The sequence below is a fragment of the Dermochelys coriacea genome, chromosome 5, assembly GCF_009764565.3.
Source record: "Dermochelys coriacea isolate rDerCor1 chromosome 5, rDerCor1.pri.v4, whole genome shotgun sequence".
Classification (NCBI taxonomy): domain Eukaryota; kingdom Metazoa; phylum Chordata; order Testudines; family Dermochelyidae; genus Dermochelys; species Dermochelys coriacea.
The window spans coordinates 45,838,141-45,860,480 of record NC_050072.1 but is presented as its reverse complement, the minus strand read 5'-3'; the positions used below and the strand labels follow the sequence as shown (position 1 = coordinate 45,860,480).

General features: G+C 39.9%; 1 protein-coding gene and 1 pseudogene across 2 annotated transcripts in view; one reads left to right on the top strand and one right to left on the bottom strand.

The window, feature by feature from the left end:
• Positions 1-22,127, bottom strand: part of DMGDH (dimethylglycine dehydrogenase) — a 70,585-nt gene extending 48,458 nt beyond the window's left edge. The window contains exons 1-4 of one of the 2 annotated variants that reach the window (XM_038402598.2): positions 21,995-22,127; positions 19,169-19,343; positions 4,646-4,744; positions 486-650 (exon numbers count right to left, since the gene is read on the bottom strand). In XM_038402598.2, coding sequence (XP_038258526.1) covers positions 486-650; positions 4,646-4,744; positions 19,169-19,343; positions 21,995-22,101 — 546 coding nt within the window. In that variant the 5' untranslated portion in view covers positions 22,102-22,127. Of the gene's footprint in view, positions 1-485; positions 651-4,645; positions 4,745-19,168; positions 19,344-21,599; positions 21,775-21,994 lie in introns of those variants that run through there. The other variant, XM_038402599.2, reaches the window with a different exon arrangement.
• Positions 8,087-11,882, top strand: LOC119855688 (annotated as a pseudogene).
• Positions 22,128-22,340: the final 213 nt, after the last annotated feature.

Genomic DNA, 22,340 nt, shown 5'->3' with positions numbered 1-22,340 from the left:
GCAACTGTGAAAATTTAAATTGATAAAAATAAAAATTGCTTAAAAATAAACATTCATATTACCCAGCAAAATTATAAAAAAGTAAAAATCAAATTCTGCCAAGCCTAATTCTGAGCTACTAAACAAGGGAGGGTTAGATATTAATACCTTAATATTTGCCTTTGCTGAGATTTCTCCTAGAATACTTGGATCTGAGTCTCGACTCTGTGTCCTGAACAGGCTCTGTGTTTCTCTTTCTTCCAGAATTTACTCTCCTACGCAATAGAAACTCCCCCGGAGGATCCTATTAATGTTGCCTTAATAGAATCACATGGGGAGGTGGCTCATTCTCGTTTACACTAAGCCCCTTTACACTGCTTAAGCCGAAACCCTTTATACTAAGGGCCTTAGTGCACAAGAGAATCAGGCCCTGGATTTACAGTATGTCTTTGAAAATCCAATATTTAACCTCAAGGAAAGTTCTTTCACAAAATGTTATTCTTTACCTTCTCCATGTTCAATATGGGAAACAGCTCTTGTATTCTCTCAGGCCCAATAAGATACTGCTCTGTTGGATGCCAACCAGCTCGTGTCATTTGGTATTTGAATTCATCCACTCTAGTAGGGGTGGAAGCAATTCTGATGCTGCCTGGCTGATGAAACCCCACAGCCTAAAACATGCATAGCAAAAATAAATGAATGAGTTATCATTAGGACTTTGTCTCATCCCTGTCTAAATGCCTGATCCTACACCACTGAAGTGAAGGGGAGTTTTGCCATTGACTTTGGTGACCACAAGCCCTAAATCCCCTTGAAGGATCAGGTCCCAAATGTAGAATTGGGGGGAGTAAGGAACAATTTGTAACCACATAAAAGCCTAACTAAGCTGAGCGAGCATATTACTTAAATGTACACTACCTTCAAAATAAGCTGTAAAAAAAAAAGATTCTCTGTATTGTATTTCATCATTCTCTATTAATTTTGAACCTCTAAGATTGGATTAATGAGCCAACTTTGTGGGCTTTATCCCACCTATTAATACATTTTCAAAAATAGATCAGATAAATTTAAAAGTAAATGTTTAGTATCTTATACAAATATAATCTCAATATCAGTATTACAAGTTGGGTAAACTTCTCTGACACCAGAGGATGTAACCACTGTCCTTCATTTAAGATAGTTGTAAGAAGTCATTAATCTCTTTTATGAAACAATTCACATCAAACACAGGCACGTCACCAGCCAAATTAAAGGCAAGTGCAAGACAAATGTGGGCAAAGGGGTTTCACTGGCTACTGTTTTGTGAAGGTTTGCGTGTCTCAGAGAGAAACTAGAAAGACCAGAGAAAATGAGAGAAAAGGCAGCAAGGAAGAACCAGAGACTGCTTGAATAAGCAATGGGAACATGACCTTGTGAAAAGCCCAGACAGAGCTTTTGCACTGTGTGCTGGCTGAAGGGGCCTTGGCTAGAGCTGTGAGCAGAGAAACTGTCTCCTGCGGCTGATTCCTGCCGTGTTCAAAGAAACAGGACTTTGATGCAGTCCTGTTTATTTGCTAACAGTGTACAAAGATACCTGACTCCATCATCAATTTCTCCTCATAACAGAACCAACCCACAGGGCCCTAAATTTAGCTAACTAGTTGGGTCAAAAGGGATAAGAATCAGCATTTTAAACATTGATGATATTACAAAATAAACAATAAAAAGTTAACTGACCACACATCTTTACTGAAAAAATAAAGATATTTTAATGAAGTATAAATAATTATATCCAGTTAGAAAGTGCCTGTTCACATTAGTGACTGTGATCCGATCACCCCCACCCCACATCACAAAGATTTCTTCTTCTAATTGTTCTGTTAGGAAATGAAGCTAACTCCCTTGCAAACAGGCTGAGCGACTACTGGGACGCCATGGCAATCCACATGGTGACTCTGTGATCCTGCAATAGCTATCCTTGGTAGTTCTCTCCGTTCTGTTGCAGCAAGGCTCCATTGGAGCTGCACCACTAAAGATTACTGAACTGGTGACTGACTGAGGAATCCTCCCACTCTAAGGGGTATCTCCACTGCAGAGAAGGGGCTGCAGAAACTTAATACAACTTGGAGCGATATTAGCTTTCATGAAGAATCTCTGAGGGACCAGTGGAGGCACAATGCATGTCTCTCCCGCCCCACACTCAACCTGCCCACTGCCCAGCTCCTCCATATATAGATGACTCCTGTATCAATTGAGTGCCTTCCAAAGAATACAGGGCAAGGTGGGTGGGTACTGTTGCAGAGGTGATTGACCCTTCTTTCTGTGCATGAGAGGTGTGATTCATGTGTGAAGGACCCTCACTTTGCACAGGTTATGGGTGCATGATAGGGCCTCGTAAGTGTAAAGGACTCACTGTCATTACCAATTTCTGCAAAATTAGAGAATAATCAAACAAACAGAAATAAAAAGGAAATCTATTGCATGACGGAACATGCTTTTGTTCATTTATTTTGTCAAGTGTAGTTTAAACTAGGGCTATCAACGATTAAAAAAATTAATCGCACTGTTAATAATAGAATACCTTGTTTAAATATTTTGGATGTTTTCTACATTTTAAAATATATTGATTTCAATTGCAACACAGAATACAAAGTGTACAGTGCTCACTTTATATTATTTTTTATTACAAATATTTGCACTGTAAAAAAGAAAGTGTTTTTTTCAATTCACCTATACAAATACTGTAATGCAATCTCCTTATCATGAAAGTTGAACTTACAAATGTAGAATTATGTACAAAAAAATAACTGCACTCACAAATAAAACAATGTAAAACTTTAGAGCCTACAAGTCTACTCTGTCCTACTTCTTGTTCAGCCAAACGCTCAAACAAGTTTGTTCACATTTGCAGGATTTAATGCTGCCCACTTCTTGTTTACAATGTCTCCAGAAAGTGACAACAGGTATTCGCATGGCACTATTGTAGCCGGCGTTGCAAGATATTTACGTGCCAGATGCGCTAAAGATTCATATGTCCCTTCATGCTTTAACCACCATTCCATAGGATGATGACGGGTTTTGCTCAATAACGATCCAAAGCAATGAGGATCAATGCATGTGCATTTTCATCCTCTGAGTCAGATGCCACCAGCAGAAAGTTTTCAGAGTAGCAGCCGTGTTAGTCTGTATTCGCAAAAAGAAAAGGAGTACTTGTGGCACCTTAGAGACTAACAAATTTATTAGAGCATAAGCTTTCGTGAGCTACAGCTCACTTCATCGGATGCATTTGGTGGAAAAAACAGAGGAGAGCTGCTTACCTCCTATAAATCGAAACAAATTTGTTTGTCTGAGCGATTGGCTAAATAAGAAGAAGAAATGAGTGGACTCATAGATTCCACTCAGTTCTTCTTCTTGTTTAGCCAATCGCTCAGACAAACAAGTTTGTTTCAATTTATAGGAGGTAATGCGGTCTGCTTCTTGTTTACAATGTCACCTGAAAGTGAGGACAGGCTTTTTTGTAGCTGGTGTTGCAAGTTATTTATGTGACGAATATGCTAAACATTCATATACCCCTTAATGCTAAAGTATTAAATTGTTTTATTTTTGAATGCAGTTATAGAACAAAAAAAATTCTACATTTCTCAGTTTCACTGTCATTATAAAGCTGTTGCACTACAGTACTTGTATGAGGTGAATTGAAAAATACTATTTCTTTTATTTATCATTTTTACAGTGCAAATATTTGTAATAAAAATAATAATATAAAGTGAGAACTGTACACTTTGTATTCTGTGTTGTAATTGAAATCAATATATTGGAAAATGTAGAAAAACATCCAAAAATATTTAATAAATGCCAATTGGTATTCTATTTTTGTATAATAGTGGATTAAAACTGTGATTAATCACCATTAATTTTTTAACCACGATTAATTTTTTTTAGTTAATTGCGTGAGTTAAATGTGATTAACTGACAGCCCTAGTTTAAACTATTTGTGCTTTAATACCTCCCAGTATATGAGTGCATGTACTACATTAGATCTAGTAACAGCAGAATTCACTATGGCATCTTTAATCTTGCTGAAAAGTAGGGTAAGGCCACAGGGTTCTTTGTGAGAATTATCAAATTGGCAGATTAGCAAAGTGAGAGAGAATCACTGTTTTTGTTGCAGTGTGAAACACGAAGGACGGAAAATGTTGGCTGGAGAAAACGATATAGTCACCAAAGCGAAGCACAGCTCTGAAATGGATAAGATGAACTATAGCAATCTTCTCGATTATGGACAGCATTAAATCATTTAAATTAAAACCAGGAATGCCTAACTGTCAGATTGCTCATTCATGAATGCTGGTTTAAGTCAAATAGAAAGATGATACTGCAGTCTCTTTGCCTGCTTGGTTTCTCAGTTATAAGTGTTTTAATTTTGAAATCTTTTTTCTATTTAAGAGTTAGAAGGATTGTGGGGGAGCATCTACAGTACTCTGGAGTTAAATGCTAGAAAATGAATGTAGGATAGACATACAAATAGCAAACTACATTCAGATAAAGTGAGCCCTTGTGGTATGAGAGCTCCCTTTATATGTATGCGTGCGCACACACACAATGTATCCATTCTAAATCTTCCCATACTTTTTTTAGCATGACTAATATTGATTTGAATTAACATTTGTAAAGTTAAGACTTTCACCTGCCCAGTCTCCTCCTCCAATTTTTCATAGAGTTTGATGCTGTAGTAATGGATTTTCTTCAGATTTATTCCAGGATGAAAGTAAGTTGTTAACCCAGCCTTGAATAAGAAACAAAAAACAACAACATATGAATATTTCTGGAAATGCATTGTTTTCTCTCCCCCTTTCTAGGCAGCTTTTTTTCCAGATGTTATTCAAAAGGAACTGTCAGGAAAAGCAACACATGGCTGTACAAAGAAAAGCAACACATGGTGGAGCCAACAGTTCTTTTTATTTAATTAATTTATTTATAATAAAATTGTTTTGTAGTTTATCAGCACTCTCCTTCCATGCACAGATGTTTTTCCAACTGTTTTTTCTCATAAGTTTGTCAAGTCACAATATTTCCATGGTACTTGTTCTCTATTATAGTTTCATTCCTTGCTTAAACTATTCATTTTTCTACATAAATCTTTTGGATGAGACATAAAACTGAGTTCCCAACTAGCTGTGGTTTCTAAAAATCCTATAGTTCTTTCATATAGACTACAGTAGGCCTTGCCAAAATATACTGCTGCTGGAGATGTAGGTCCCCCCGGAGCCACACTGGCTCATATTTTGGGACAATCCCAGGATACAATCCTTTTGGTTAGAAGAAGGCAAGAGGAATAATATAATAACAGATCCCTCCTGAAAAATTTCTTCTCAGAACAGTGTTTTGGGATATATTCCATCATCTTAGAAACTCTCCAACTCACAGAAAGCTTGGTTCTGTAGAGCAGTGCTTGCAGCAAAATGACTTACATTGCTTATGTGGAAGAGCAGACTGCTTCCCGGAACAGAAGCTTGGCACAACAACCTGGCTGACCTAGCAGCTAAAAAGCAGCTAATGTTTAAGAGAAGAGGGACCTCAGACACATTTGATAAGATTTGATCTAACTTTTTAGAAACCTTTTATTAATGCCTACTAGCTGGAAACTGAGATGTTGCTCTTCTTTCCTATCCCTACCACTTTTTGTCCTTTTTCTTGCTTCCCTTCCTTCACTTTTTTGTTCTTTTGTCTGTTCTCTTATTTTTGGAAGGAAAAAATCAATAAAATATAAACAAATAATAAAAAAGAAGATCATGGAGTTTTCAAGAGGAGGGATATAAACACTGGTATCCTGGCTGAATCCTAATACAGGTGATTACATCCTGTCTCCCTAAAAGTCATCTTATAATTTTTTCAAGAATGAGGACAGTTTCACTTTACATTTGCCAAATAAGCACATATGTAAAACTACTCTTGGTTTTGACATTTTTCAGTTTGCCATCTCTAGTTACTTTGCATTGTATATTTTTCTTAAGCCTTTAAGTTTTTAAATCAATGGGACTCACATGAATAAGGCTAGCAGGTTTGGTTTTATTTAAAAACATCTTTCTGTTTGTATTGAATTTAATTTTAGTGCCATTCCTACAACAATTTATACTTTGCCATAAGAATCATATGTAGCATCATAAGATCAAAAGTGGTAATAGTTCAACAATATCTTAGAAATGCTCTGTCTAGGGACTTTATCCTGCCCTTGCAGGGGGATAGATTCAATGACTTTGAAGGAACGGTAGTTTAAGTTTTCATTATGAGGATTTTCTCTTTTTTGGTATTTTAAAACTAATACAACAGTATAAACCCTTATCCCCAAAAAGAGACCCATGGAAAACAATCTAACCTATTAAAACCATCCACCTAAACATATATATTTCAGTTGTGGTTACCGTGAATTATTTTTGTTACTAAGGCTTGGATCCATAAGTATCTTCCATATTGTTCACAATCTGAATGTCTTTTTTTAACTGTTTTGAGCCGGAACCTAGTGCAATTTTATTGCAGTTTTTGCAATGAATTTATGTCTTGATCACTTCTTAAAAATTAGGTCCTCAAGGTCTGATCTACTGTTTTGCTCAATAAAATGAAGAAATGAATAAATTATATCTTAACTCTTAAAACATTCACTTTTCTCTAGCTATTTACATGTATTTCGCTTGCTCTCAATTCATATCATAATCTTTGTACGGTCTTCCTTTATTTGTACAAACATTGCCTGATCAGTCTTTTGTTCCTCCCCTGGATGTATTTAATAATCTTCTATATACAGTGAAATTCAATTGTAGTGATCACTATTGGTAATAATAATTTAGTTATATGGGCCACAAATTACTTTCCAAAACCATTTGCTAGTGGCTCTGATGTATTCACCTCACAATAATACCCATACCCATGGGCATTTAGTTACAAGGATCAAGTTGGAAGTAATATCTTTGACCTTTTTAAATGTAGGAAGGAATTTCACACTTTTTGGAGTGCTATTTGGCTGTAGATAAAGAATGTTACTGGTTTCAAGAGTGCTATTTAGAGCCAATTATAACCTGACCAACCTGCTTTAGGATTAAAATTCCAAGAAGAGTTTGCTCTATCTTTGCCAGAGGGAGACTGTTCCTTTATATATGTCTGATTTGAGAAGTTAACTGTCTTGCAGCTCTAGATGTGGTGACCATTTGCATATAAAAATCAAAACAGGTATTGCCAAAATCCATCCTTATAAAAATTACAGAAGAATCCTATTATATGTTTAGTTTCTTGTATTTTAGTTCTGTTCTATTCTGGATTTTATACTGCACCCCTTATCACAGCAGCATTCTGATGGAAACTGGCATTATTTCTTTCATCACATATTCACACAATCTGTCCCCTTACAGATTTGACCAGACCATCTTACTATGGACTTTATTTTCTTTGTGCTGTGATCTATTAGGTATTCTGTAATAATTAAACAGCATACTACATTGAATTTTGCATGGTAAGAATATTACTAAAGGGTTTTTGGGATGATACATGGTAAGCACTGCTTTAGAAAACAACTGTTCAAATTAAAAACAAAGGGTCAGATTCTGTCTAGACTGACTTACTCCTTGTGCAGCCCTAATGACTTCAGTGGGATTGCAGTGATTCAGGGTAGAATAGGGCTTGAAGAGATCTATGAACCTGTCAAAGGCTCAATTTTGCTCCCATTTCTACCCAGGCAACCACCACTTGTTTCAAAGGTGGTTAGATGGGTGTAAATATGAGCAGAATTTGGCCTGACAGTTGTGTCTCCTATTAATGTTAGAGTAAAATCAATGCTTTCTGTATTGTCTTTATTTAAATAAAATGAAAGTCAAGCAACTTTTTCACAGTACTGTGCCTAAAACAGCTAACACAATTTATCTGAAATTTTGTAATACTACTCCAGAACTGAGAACTTGCAAGCTAAGTTTCAGCACTGAAAAACAGCAGAAATACAATGGATTTAACATGTGATCCTTAGTTCTAGCAATGCTGGCTGGACTATGAAAGAGAAAATCTGAAGCAGTATATTGTCTGAATTAAAATGTAAGCTCCTGGGGCAGGAGCAATATATTGCTATATTGTCTGTAAAACTGTCATGAACATGTACCGCGCTAAATAAAATTAAATAAATAAATAAATAAAATATTTTAAGTGCTGCCTAGTGTGGCATTACTACAGGCAAACTGTTGTTATATGAGCCAGTATCTAGATGACATGAGCCATAACTACTGACAATAACTTTGATCCCTCTCTTTTTCAACTATGTCACTTTGAAGTTTTACACAAAAGGCATTCCCTTTTGAACCTGTATCACAACACAATGTTCTGAAGCAGACTATTTTATTGTCTTACTTTAATACACCAAATTCTGTTGCAGCAAGAACTGCTGACTATATGACAATCACAATCTTCACAATATGACAATCATCCTGTTGTGGGAACTTTTTCTTCCATTTTGTCTGCCCCCTTACTACAGAATTCTTCACCTTGAAACTCCACTACAACCCATCAAGACAAAAGTGCTGGCAAGTAGTTTAACTGTTGCACCTTTATTCATCACATACGTTTTGACAAGTTTCCATGACCCTTTTTTCATTCATGTCCTGCCCTCCTGTCCCATTTTTGGACATGTACACTTTTGGCCCAGTAGCAATTTTGAAATTTTTTAATATTTTTCTTTATTGGGTGCATTAGAACTATTTGTGAGTTTTTTCATATGTTATAGTTAGCAGATATTCAGAAGAAAACAGGTTTTTTACACATTTTAAATAAAGTTCAGCAGACAGAGAATAAGCCCTTTTAAAATAATTTACAAAATAAAGCAGATTTGAGAGAGAAAGGCAGACAGAAAGAAAGTTTTAAAATTGCAGAAAAGGAAAAGAACAGAAATAATTTTAAAAGTGCAGGAAAAAGAAAAACAAAACCTGTTCTACTTGTAAACCGTAAAGAAAGCTTTAAAATTTGTATGGGTATTACAATTAAAAAAAATTTTTTTTTGAAAGAAAACAGCCATAGCTTTGTCATTGCATGAAGTTCACAGATAAGGCCATAGCCCCTAACATGGTAATCTAAAGAAACAGCTCCAAGCCCACTTCCTCGTCCTTTCCTGACTTTCCCCGCCTTGATTTAAAACTGTCATGTTCTTTTGCTCAACACACAGTTTTTAATCTTATCAAATAAAATTTTAAAAGTTTACCATGAACTAAAGACCAGAGGGATAAGAGAGCTGTTCTGGATTTCAAGGGAATAATGATAACAGACATCTTTTTTGTGAAATAGTTTTGTAGGTAGCCATTCTTTATTGGCTATCATGCTTTAGCATCAGCAAGCATTTGTCATACAGAAACTTTATGAGGCATTATTTCCCCCCATACAATGGACTATCAGAAACAATAAATAAAATAAAATTAACAAAAGCATATTGTGGGGCTACAGGCATAGAGATATTTTGTAGCAGCACCATCAAAGCAACAATTACGTTTTTTTTAGTTTATCATTGCATTCAAAGGGCCGTAAAGAATTATGTTTATCTTTTCAGATAACACTTTACATTTTACTTTTATATAAGCTGTAACCCTAGATGTTTTACAGCATTAAATAGTGAGAAAATAGAGGTGTTATGACAACTAAAGCCCTATTGCAGAGTTCCTTAGGGAAATTAAAAGGCACAGCCAAAGTGGCAGAGGGCATAATTTAAGAAGGGTACAGAGGCTACTTTGCGATGGCCCACATGACTACTGCCTATATTCCTAAACACACATGCACAAACACAAGGGGAACAGGACATCCATATGCCTTTTCTTGTTGACAAACTGTAACCTAACAAAAGTATAATTCAATACTAAGGGTGCAACCTACTTCCCTTTTCACAACCCCCTCACTGCAATATACTATGACAGACAGAAGTTTCTCCTCCACCTAAGAAGAGAGGCCAATGATATTTTGAAGTATCAACCCCAGATTATTGGCTAACAAAGTATTGCACAACCATTGCATACAAGAGGATGAGCCATTTGAACAGATCTGTTGATTAAAGATGGAAGCGCCTATTTTAACACCTCAAGGAAATGAAGAGGCTGATTTTCTGATACTGCTAATTTATAATTATACACAAAAACTTATTCTACGAGAAAAGGCAACGGATTGCATGGACTTTAAAGAGTTGCATTGTTGATTATATGTAATCTCATAGTTCTGGTGGACTTGATGGTATTGATCGCCCTTGGAAAAATAAATTTCACAACTGGGTGTACTTTTTTATTGGCAATTTGTGATTTGTTAACTGGAATAGTTTACAAAGCAAACATTCTTATGTTTGGAAAGAAAACTTTGAGCCTGTTCCACATGATGTGGTTTATTAGGGAAGGCAGTATGTTTGTAGCCCTAGGAGCTTCCACTTTTAGTTTGTTATCCATAGCCATCGAGAGGTATGATTAAAAGGAGGTCTTATGATGCAAATACAAAGTACAGGGTTTTTCCTACTTATTAGAACATGTTGGCTTATCTTGGTTTCCCTGGGTACCTTGCCAATCCCAGCTGGAATAATAACAATAACTCAGCAGACTGATCAACAATTTTTCCTCTTTATTCCAAGAAACAGGTTGTATTTTGCATAAGTATCTTTATTACTGTTTTGGTGACAACCATCCTTTATGTGCATATTTAGACATTGGTAAAGTCCAGTAGCTGTAATGTCACTAAGCATAATAACTCAAAGAGATCGATGGTACTGTTTCAAACATTTTTGATTGTAGTCAGTGTATTCATCGCCTGATGGGCTCCATTGTTTATTCTGAAGGGTAGCTGTGTTGGACTGCATCTGATGAAATGGGTTTTAGCCCACAAAAGCTTATGCCAAAATAAATTTGTTAGTCTCTAAGGTGCCACAAGGACTCCTTGTTGTTTTTATTGTTTATTGTGTTGCTCATAGATGGAGAGTGCACCATTTTATGCAAGGCCGATTGGTTCATTGCCTGGGCAGTCACTAATTCTGTGCCACATCCCAGCATTTATACTATGGCTAGCAAGGAAATATGGAGAGTTTTCTTTTGCCTTGTTTATGGCTGTCTAGTGAATACCAGAGAGGCCAGATTTAGCCTGTTCAGCCCAATGCAGATTACAGTCCAAGTAAGTCTATAGCTTTTTAGGATTTAATTACAATTTTTTTTTCAATTTTCACACACTTAAATCATAGGAAAAAACATTAACCATTTTAAATTAGACTACCTGTTTATCATATCACTTGTTTTGATTTGAGTTTTAATTTTGTAAGAGAACTACTTCAGGAAAGATATAGAAGTAATACAAAGCTCAGGGTTCAATAGCCCATATCATCCTGTGCCCTTAAACAGAAATTCCTCCATGCTTAGGGAGACAGACCAATGGACTTTTGAAACATTAGTCCTAAACTATTGGCTAAGAGTATCACACAGCTGCAGCATAAAAGAGGATGAGCTGTTACAGACCTGTTGATTAAAGTTGGAAGTGCCTAAAAGCCCCAGAACAAGCAGCTCATGAAGAGACATCATACAGGCGAGGTTATGGGAACTAAAGAAACAAATATACTGTTGACACATAAGAATTTGAGTCGTGTCTTGGGAGCAGGGCAACAGAGATTGCTGCTGTTGAATGTGAGGAGAAACACAAGGCCAAACCACTGACCCGGGTTTTGTTTGAGACTCTGGACCCAGACTACGAGACAAACAATTCACATGGAGGGTTGTACAAAGATGAGTCACGGGTACATTGTATGTAAAAATGTTTAGGAACTTGGAGGGGACCTGGCAACGGTGGCTCAATTGGCTAGAGCAGGGGTTGGTAACCTTTCAAAGAAGAGCCTTATTTTGTGTGCATCTTTGATCAAAATATTTCGAGAGCTACGTCACACGTGAAGCTACTTGTAGAGTTAGAATTTATCAACTAATAATAATTGAACATATTAAAGTTATTACTACTCACCAATACTTTTAATGCAACTTCTATTGTTGCACATCTTCAGAGAGTTGTTCACTGTTTGGTGAATATGCCGTGATTTTCATTTTCAAGCAAGACTCAAGACAAACATCTTGCAGTTGGCTCCTCAGTTTGTTTTTGATGAAATTCATGTGGGAAAACACTTGTTCACAGAAGTACGTTGAACCGAACATTGAGAGAAGCCCAAATGTGTATTTCTTCAGCTGACTGTACGTATCCGGTAGACAATTCCAAATGATGAATATAATCTGGTCTTGCCGTTTAAGGTCGCCCATTTCAGACCACTTGTGTTGTCACCCCAGGGTGGATTTTTGCCTTTCCAGATTTTCAAGTTCAGTGACAAGATCTTTCAATTTTAAATTCCATAAATCCCTGTTTTGCAAGTCTGCTAATTCAAGTTCAAATTGCATTCTATCGATTCCTGCATATGCTGAAAAATTAAATGCAGAAGTGTCAGCTTCAAGCGGTTTCAACAGAAATGACAAAGTGGCCTTTTCCCTTCTGAACTCGTGAAATCAGTCAGCAAATGCAGCTTGCATTTTGATGACTGTTTCTGCAAGGAACCTAACATCAATGTCACAGCCATTTGTTTGTTTGTATTGCTTCAGTGTTGGGAAATGCACTAACATGCCCATCTCAATGTCCCTTACAAACAAGGACAGCTTTCGTTCAAATGAAAGAACTCCTTCCAAAAGCAAAATTGCAGTATTTCCTTTTCCCTCTAGCTTCCAATTCAACACGTTTAAATGAGAAGTTAAATCCACCATGAAATTGAATTTCTGCAACCAGTGAGGATCCGTTAGCGCCGCATATTTAAGGCTCTTTTCTTGGAGGAACACCTAATTCCCTCAAGACAGGATGCAAACCTCACCAGGACTGTACCTCTGGAAAGCCATTTTACCTTGTTATAGATGAAAATATCTGAATATTGGCTGTTAACTTCTCGAGGACGCTCACAAAACTGACGATGATTGAGAGCGCTTGCCATTATTTTGTTAACAAGCTGAATGACCATTTCCATTACTTTTGAGATTTCCTCTGGAAAGCTTTATGCACACAGCGCCTCCTGGTGGATTATGCAACAAAATGAAATTACATCATGCTCCATACTTTTTCAAAGAAAAGAAAAAAAAAATTGTGTGCCCCCTTCATGCTCGGTGCTCCATCTGAAGCAACAGAAATTATTCTGTTGATGTCTGTATCTTTTTGTTTCAGACTTTCAGTGACAGCAGATGTAATATCTTCACCCCGAGTTTGTCCTTTGAGTGGCAACAACGCAATCAACTCTTCTTGAGGACCTTGATCATTAGCGTACCTGCCGAGTAAGGCAACCTGAGAAATGTCATCCACAATGCATGTCTCATTGCAGGCAATAGAAAAACCTGGTGCTGATCTAATGTCACTAACCTGCTGGCTGGTTATGTCTCTGGCCATCTTAATAGTTCTGTCCTTTACTGTCTTGCAGATAATGGCATTTCTGTAATTTTCTTGACTATTTCATCTTTGTTTTTAAAATTGCCGAAGAGGTCCTCAAATGTTTTAATGAAACATTCTTTCAAATATTTTCCATCTGTGAATGGCTTCCCTCATTTGACGATTTCTTGAGCTGCCACGAAACTAGCAGTAGTGGTTCTGCTTGGCACCTTCATCCATTTAGCAAACGTAAATTGTTTGCTCTGCATTGTGTTGGAGCTCCTCTACTGTTTTCTTCCTCGCATCACCAGCTGGATAGGTTATTTTGTTAGTCTCTAAGGTGCCACAAGTACTCCTTTTCTTTTTGCGAATACATACTAACTCGGCTGCTACTCTGAAAGGTTTCAAAATGTTTCTTTTCAAAATGTCTTTCTAGGTTTGATTTCTTATTGTTGGATAATTTCTCGTTGCAAATGAGGCAAAACGGGAGTCTGGTTGAACTCACGATAAAAGTGTAAGACTCAGTCCAATCATTTTTAAATTCTCAATGTTCATCTTCTGTCTTTCTCTTTGTGGTTGTCATTTTATTGATTGAAGGTATTTATCCGATCTATTTTATTTCTGACTTTAGACTTTTTCAAACTGTTGGACGTTGGAACATACTAGTAAAGACAGACCACATCCACTTCCTTTTAACAAGAAATTCCAGGAGTTTTATTGGTAGACAACAGTTGCCTTGGTAATGAGCCATCTGAATTTGAATATAAACAGGAGGGGGCTCCGGGCTCCACAAGGGGCAAGGGATTGGGGTGTAGGAGAGGATGCAGGGTCTGGGAGGCAGTTTGGGTGCAGGAGGGGGTTCTGACCTGGGGCAGGGGGTTGGGGTGTGGGAGGGGGTGCAAGGTGCAGGCTCTGGCCAGGAGGTGCTTACCACAGGTGGTTCCTGGAAAGCGGTGCAGAGGACTCAGGCAGGCTGCCTGCCTGTGCTGGCCCCACACAGATCCCAGAAGCGGTGGGCTGCTGACAGGTCTCTGCATGCCCTGGCAGGGAGGGAGGCAGCTCTGCGGGCTGCCCCCACCCCCAGTACTGTCCTCAGAGCTCCCATTGGGGTTGGATCACAGAAACCCCCTTGGGGCTGCTAACTGATGTGCCAAGACTACTTCTGCCCCTGCTTTCCCTGCCAGCTTGGGACTCCAGCACCCTGTCTTGCGGAGCCAGACACACCAGTCTACTCCAACACAGATCCAGGGACTGAACCACACACCCCAAAGCTGCAGACTTAATTGAAAGCCACTTAAGAAGTATTCCTGCCTTTAACATTCAGATGCCCAACTCCCAATGGGGTCCAAACCCCAAATAAATTCGTTTTACCTTGTATAAAGCTTATACAGGGTAAACTCATAAATTGTTCGCCCTCTATAACACTGATAGAGAGATATGCACAGCTGTTCCCCCCCCCCCCCCAGGTATTAATACATCCTCTCAGGTAATTAATAAGTAAAAAGTGATTTTATTAAATACAGAAAGTAGGATTTAAGTGGTTCCTAGTAGTAACAGATAGAATGTGAATTACTAAGCAAAATAAAATAGAACATGCAAGTCTATGTCTAAGAAAACTGAATACATATAAAAACCTCACCCAGTAAGCTTCCTTTTACAGACTAGTCTCCTTCTAGTCTTGGTCCAGCAATCACTCACACCTCCTGTAGTTACTGTCCATTGTTCCAGTTTTTTTTCAGGTATCCTTGGGGGGTGGAGAGGCTATCTCTTGAGCCAGCTGAAGACTAAATGGAGGGATCTCCCACGGGCTTAAATAGACTCTCTCTTGTGGGTGGAGACCCCTTCCTCTCTCCTATGCAAAGTCCAGCTCCAAGATGGAGTTTTGGAGTCACATGGGCAAGTCACATGTTCATGCATGACCCAGAACTTATAGGTAGCAGCCATGGTTCACACGCTTCCTTGAACGTCCTCAGGTAGACTTCTATGTGGATTGGAGCTTTACAAGATTCATTGTCCTTTAAGTGTTTCTTGATTGGGCACCTAATTTGCACATTCCTTTCTCAAGAAGCTGACCAAATGCTCTACTAAGGCTACTTAGAAATCAAGCCAGTACACAGCCAATATTCATAACTTCGAATACAAAAATGATACATGCATACAAATAGGATTAATAGATTCAGTAGATCATAACTTTTACAGAGATATGTGACATAGCAGATGCAGCATAAAACATATTCCAGTTATGTCATATATATTCATAAGCATATTTCCATAAAGCATTATGGGGGCACCGTCACACCCTCCCCGTGGCAATTTGGGAATATCAGCCATCCTAGGCTCCACAGACCAGGGTTCTAGTGCCACAGAGCCTTACGCCAATATTCTGCAATGGGTTAGCAGGTCCTGAGGTAATATTATATGTAATTAATATACTCCCCTTTCCCTGCACTTCAGCCTACTTCTCTGCTGAAGTATAGGCCAGAGCTCAGTCCTCTCATGATTTCTTTTTATAAAAATATTGTACAGAGTTAAATCACAGAGAGAGAGAACCTGTTACAGGCTCACATCTCTGCTTGCTGCTGGCCCCTAGTGGTCAGTCATGGCATTGTAGACACTCCATTTTAGTCCCTCCCTCTCTGGGACTAGCAATAAATTCAATATAGGCTTCATATTAGAGAACACCTCTTTATTCAATAAAGAGTCCACCAAGCAAGAAAAGAAACCTCTTCACTTAGGGCTCTGGTCCCACTCTCGTTTCCCGAGTTGACGCTTTCTTCTAAACAGTCTCTGAAACTTCCTTTGAAGTGAGGAACTCCCAGCTCTCTGCCAAGAGCTGTGATACAGCAGTCTTTTCATCAGCATTATACAAAGAACCCCCACCCCACTCTCCTCCCTGAAACCCGGTACTCAGCTTTCACCAGTCTACTATTATTCTTATACAAAGAAACCCCCCAGTTCTCCTCCCTGGAGCTAGGTTGAGAGGAACAGCCTTTACTCTCTACAGGGAGACCATCATTCTCAACTGATTCTCCTCCTTGGGGAATCCCTCACTGAGATCAAATAAGCTTTCTATTAAGCCAGGTACTCATTTAACAATTAAGCCCTAAAGAGTCACTAGGCACTCAACTACTCTCAGGCTGGCTCATCACCATTAGCCATGGATAGACTGCATACTGTTGCCCTTCTAAAAGAGCCAGTCACCTCATGATGGGGCCATATGATTCCTTGAAGATAAACATTTATATATAGAAACATCTGCAGCCACCATTTGGAATCCTTCTGAAAACTCTTCTTAAGCAACCACTATGCAGGAACTCTACTGGCATTTTCTCACATGAACTTGCCTATTTTGTTGCTGTTACATAAGTTTCAGTGCGAGATGTATTTTAGTGCACACACACATACGTACACCCTCCCCTCTGATCTGTTCACAGAGATGACTTCTCAGATTTTGCACTGTGGCACCAAAAGTGTATGTGTGTCAGCTGGACTCCTCAGACCTAGCTCTTCAACCATCTCCTCAGAATCAATTCAGCAACAACAGTGCGAAGAGCCCCATGGCCAGCAGTAATTGCAGTCCTGGTGTCCATAGTTGATCATCTCCTCCGCTTTCAGCGAGATAGTCTGGATCCAATGTGGCACAGGCTCTGGGACCCAGCTCTCACAATAGACATATCTTAGTCCTGTACTGTTCAGCCACTGAGTCCACAGAGCAGTCTCCAAATCCTCTTATTTATAACCTTTCCCTAGTGAGCTCTGACTGACTCAGCTTTCAGACACTGATTTGTATGGAATCTGTTAGACTTCTAGCCCTTAATGGAAACCCTCTGCATAGCTTCAGAGACTGCTACTGAGCATGCCCAGTAACTACCACACATCCCACCCTGAGATACCTCTGGGCCCTTCTCTAAGGGCTTGTCTACACTTGAAATGCTACAGCCCCTCCCTGAGAGGCAGTATCTAGGTCGATGAAAGCAGTTTTCTGTCGGCTTAGCACTGTCTACACAGGGGGTAAGGCTGGCTAACTATGCCCCTCAGGGATTTTTCACACCTCCTGAGCGACACAGTTAAACCAACTTAATTTTCTAATACAGACCAGGCCTCTGTGTCCTGCTTTGTTCTCTGCACATATGCAGATGCCAGAGACAGAGGATTCAAGAAGAAATCCATGTTACCTCCTCACTGCTTCTCTCCCCTCCTTAGGCTAAAAAAAAAAAAATATGTACAATAAAATATTGCTACAGTACAAGCATATGTGTTATCTTACCACTTGACAGAGGGCCAATGATGGTGTCAGAATGGGACATTAGGTTTGGGAGGAGGGACAACAATATTTTTATTCAACTTGACAAATTTATGTTCTTCTAATTTATAGTGCTCTCTTGCATTGCTGTTTTAAAAATAACAAATCTCCTTTAGAAGTAAAAATTAAAGTTTAAAAACCCACACTATAGCCACATTTTTATAATAAATTGTAACAATTATTTTCACTTCTGTGGCACCATCCCTCCAAGAATCTCATAAGAATATGCTGGATCAAACCAATGGTCCATCTAGCCCAGTATCCTGTCTTCTGACAGTGACCAGTACTGGATGCTTCAGAGCAAATAAATGGAATAGGGCAATTATGGAGCAATCCATGCCCTGCTGTCCAGTCCCAGCTTTTGGCAGTCAGAAACTTTGGGACACCCAGAGCAAGGAGTAGCATCCATGACCACCTTGACTAATAGCTGTTGATAGACCTATCCTCCATGAACTTATCTAATTCTTTTTTGAATCCAGTTATACTTTCAGCTATAACATCCCTTGTCAATGAGTTCCACAAGTGGACTGTTCACTGAGTGAAGAAATACTTTCTTCTGTTTGTTTTAAATCTGCTGCCATTAATTTCATTGGTTGATTCCCGGTTCTTGTGAGACAACGTGTGCAAGGTAGTATTTTTTATTGGTTCTTGTGTTATGTGAAGTGGTAAATAACTTTTCCTTAGTCACTTTCACCACACCACTCACGATTTAATAGACTTTGATCATATCCCCACTTAGTCATCTTTTTTCTAAACTGAACAGTCCCAGTCTTTTTAATCCGGGGCCTGCATATGCAAGCTGCTCCATACCCCAATATTTTTTGTTTTCCTTCTCTGTACTTTTTCCAAGTCTAATACATCGTTTTTGAAACGGGGCAACCAGAACTGCATGCAGTATTCAAGATCTGGGCATATCCTGGATTTAAAACACTTTACCAACACTTATCCTACTTTACAGATGGGGAGCATGGGTAGTTTAAGGGTACGTCTACACTGCAATCACAGGATGCAATCACAGTCAATATACTCAAGAAAGCTTTAATCTAGCTATCATGGGAACCAGAACGGTAAAGCCGTGGCAGTACGAGCTTCAGCGCAGGCTGTAAAAATCCTCCTAGAACCCTGGGTTATTTCTCGTTGGGCTAGCCCACACAGAAGCTCACGCTGCCAGAGCTGCACTGTTGCACTGCCCATCTAGCTCAATTAAAGGTAGCTCAAGTGTCTTGGCTCAAACTGCAATCACAGCAGTGACTGCAGTCTAGATATACCCTAAGTGACTCTTCAAAGGGTCAGATAGTGAGTCTATCATAGGTCTAGGAACAGAATCCAGTGCTATCCTTTATATTTAGATAAATAATAGAGAAACTGATTTTCTGGAAGGCCATGGGGTGGGGGAAATAAAATCTTTGCTCTACTGTCAGGTTTTACAAGTCATCTGAAATCTCTTTTCATATTTGAGATCTTAGTGATTAACAAGATTTTTCTTACTGCATGCCAAGTAGATCCAGCCGTCAGTTCAGATTTTTCAAGCAGAATGACATCCTTCATGCCAGCCTTGGCCAGGTGGTAAGCAAGACTTACACCAATGCAACCACCTCCAATAATCACTGTCTCTGCTGTATCTTTCCATTTAGTTCCCAAGAAAGAAGGTGGCTTTTCTTCCCTGGAAAAAGAAAGTCACAAACAGGACACAAAATTGATCTTTTATCTTCTCACCTAAGCTAGTAGTTAAAAGTTACCTTTAAAAATTGACCTTTATCTAGTCTCGCCTCCTGTGTCTCACATGCCATTAAATTTCACCCAGTCACCCGTGTGTTGAGCCCAGTAAATCGGTTTAGACTAAGCACTGCAGTCCTCAGAAGACTAAACAGTTGTATGACACAGGCAGAGAACAGAAGAGACTGAGGTGTTAGCAATGCCCAATGCCCTTGCAAAGGCAGGGAACTGATAAGGTTGGATATGCCAGATGATACCAGCTGGTAATCCATGCTCTATGATGCAGAGAAAGGTGAAAGACCCCTAAGGTCCCTGCCAATCTGAACTGGGGGAAAAATTCTTCCTGAATCCAGATCTGGAGATCAGTAAGACCCTGAGCATTTGAGCAAGACCACCAGCTAGGCATCTAAGGCAGATGACCCTCTATACCAGTGGTGGGCAACCTGCAGTACACACGCGGCCAGTCTGGATAATCCACCGGCGGGCTGCAAGACACTTTGTTTACATTGACTGTCCTCAGGCACGGCGGCCTGCAGCTCCCAGTGGCCACAATTTGCCGTACCCGGCCAATGGGAGCTGCGGGAAACAGCAGCCAGCAAGTCTGTGCGGCCTGCGCCACTTCCCACAGCTCCCATTGGCCTGGAACGGCAAACCGTGGCCACTGGGAGCTGCAGGCAGCCGTGCCTGCGGATGGTCAATGTAAACAAACTGTCTCATGGCCCACCAGTGGACTACCCTGATGGGCAGTGTGGTGACCACAGGTTGCCCACTACTGCTTTTTACCATCTCATAACACTAGATTATCTGGTGATCCTTTCTGGCCTCACACTCTATGTCTGTATGACACTGGTTCACTCTTTCCAGTGCCCCATCAACAACAGTGGCCAGATGTTTCAGAGGAAGGCAAAAAACCAGATGTTTCAGAGGAAGGCAAAAACCAAAACAAAATAAAAAAACAGCTCCTGGATCATTTTTGTGGCCCTTCTTTGAACTTTCTTTAGTATTTCTACTTCTTTCTTGAAATGCAGACATTAATACTGGGTACAGTATTAGTAGCAGTGTTACCAAAGCTGTGTACAAAAGCAAAATCACTTCCCTACTTCTACCTGATATTCACCTTTTGTAGCTCATGAAAGCTTATGCTCAAATAAATTTGTTAGTCTCTAAGGTGCCACAAGTACTTTTCTTTTTGCAGATACAGACTAACACAGCTGCTACTCTGAAACCTGTCACCTTTTTATGTATCCTAGGATTGCATTAGACCTTTTACCACAGCTTTGAAATGAGAGCTCATGTTGAGGTGGTTACCTATGATGACCCCTAAATCCTGTTCTGAGTCATTGCTTTCCAAAACCAAGTATCCCTGTAGGTATAACCTGAATTCTTTGTTCCCAGATGTATTACCTTTAATTCAGCTTTGTTAAATCCATTTTGTTGGATTGTGACCATCTAACCAAGCAATTCAAAGCACTCTGTAACAGTAGCCTGTCCTTCTTGTTATTTATTATCCCACCAATCTGCAAACTTTATCAGCAAAGATGTATATATCACGGTCTACTCTACTAAATCATCGGTAAAAATATTCAATAATGTTGGATCAAGAACTAATTCCTGGTGGACCCCTCTACAAACATCTCTCCATTAACTAAACTTTGGGATCTGTTAATGAGATCGTTTTTGTCCATCTAAGGTGCACCCTGATGGTTCCACTTAATGCAGTTTTAAAAATCAGAATGTCATTTGGTACTAAACCAAATGCCACAGAGAAATCCAGGTACACTAAATCAACATAGTTGCTGTAATCCTGTTCTTTTTAAAAAGGTAGCTTTTGACAAGACCTACCTTCCATAAAAAACATGCTAAACTGGCATTAATTATGTTTGTAGCCTCTAATTCTTTGATAAGAGTCCCAGATTAACCGATCCATTATTTTGCCGACTATTGATCTCAGGCTAATATGGTCTGTTGTTCCCTTTCTAAGCATTGGAAATGCCCTAGCATTCCACCAATCCTTTGGAATTTCCCTAGGTTTCTAAGATTTGTTAAAAATTAAAAGTAAGCGGCTCAGAGAGCTGCTTGGTTAGCTCCTTTAAGACTCTGCGGTGTAAATTATGCAGCGCTGCTAGAGAAAAAGGAGTACTTGTGGCACCTAGGAGGAGCTTTAATTGTAGCAAAAGCTGCTAATATGGATTCCCCTCTTCACCTGTAATGAAGCCAAAACTGTCTGACGCCTTTTCACGAGTATTTTAAAGGCTTCCTCGCTGTCAAACCCAGCAGACTCGTGTGATTCGAGGGTGCCTCTTTTCTGTGAATTGCAGCCCTTAACTTGCTATTCAGCTATCAAAACCATGAAGGGAATGGCTATGGCAGAATTTAGGGATGGGGAGGCCTACATTCGGTCAGCTCGCCTGCCCTCACCTCTGTCACTCGGGGTCATACAACAACTGCGGGGGGGGGGAGTGGCGCCTGTGCAGAGGCAAGCCCTCGCCTAGCGAAGTACTGCCATCCGCACCAACATTTTCCCTACAGAAAAACGCGAGGGGAGCGCGCGTCGCGAAGCGCCCCCAGCGCAGGCTGTAGCCTGCAGGCAAGACTCACCGCCCCGCGGTGCAGGAGCCGCTGCTAAGGGGGCGCGCCCAGCGGGGTAAGGCGAGCTCTCGGCCTCGCAGCCGGGCTGGGAGCAGCCTCCGGGCTCCTCGCAGCATGGCGCGTGTCCGACCCTCGCAGGCGCTGGGCCGGGCTGGCTCACTCGGCAGGGATGGAAAACGGTCTCCCTCCCCAGCGGCCAATCTCCTTAGCGGAGGGAGCCGGGTCCGCCCCGCACCGACCGGGGGGGGGCACAGAGCCCCCCAGCCAAGAACGTCCCTGCTGCCTTCCCTGTCAGCGAGTGTGACGTTACATCAGGTCGGAGGGGGAAAGGGGCCAAGGCGTCACGCGCCCGGGG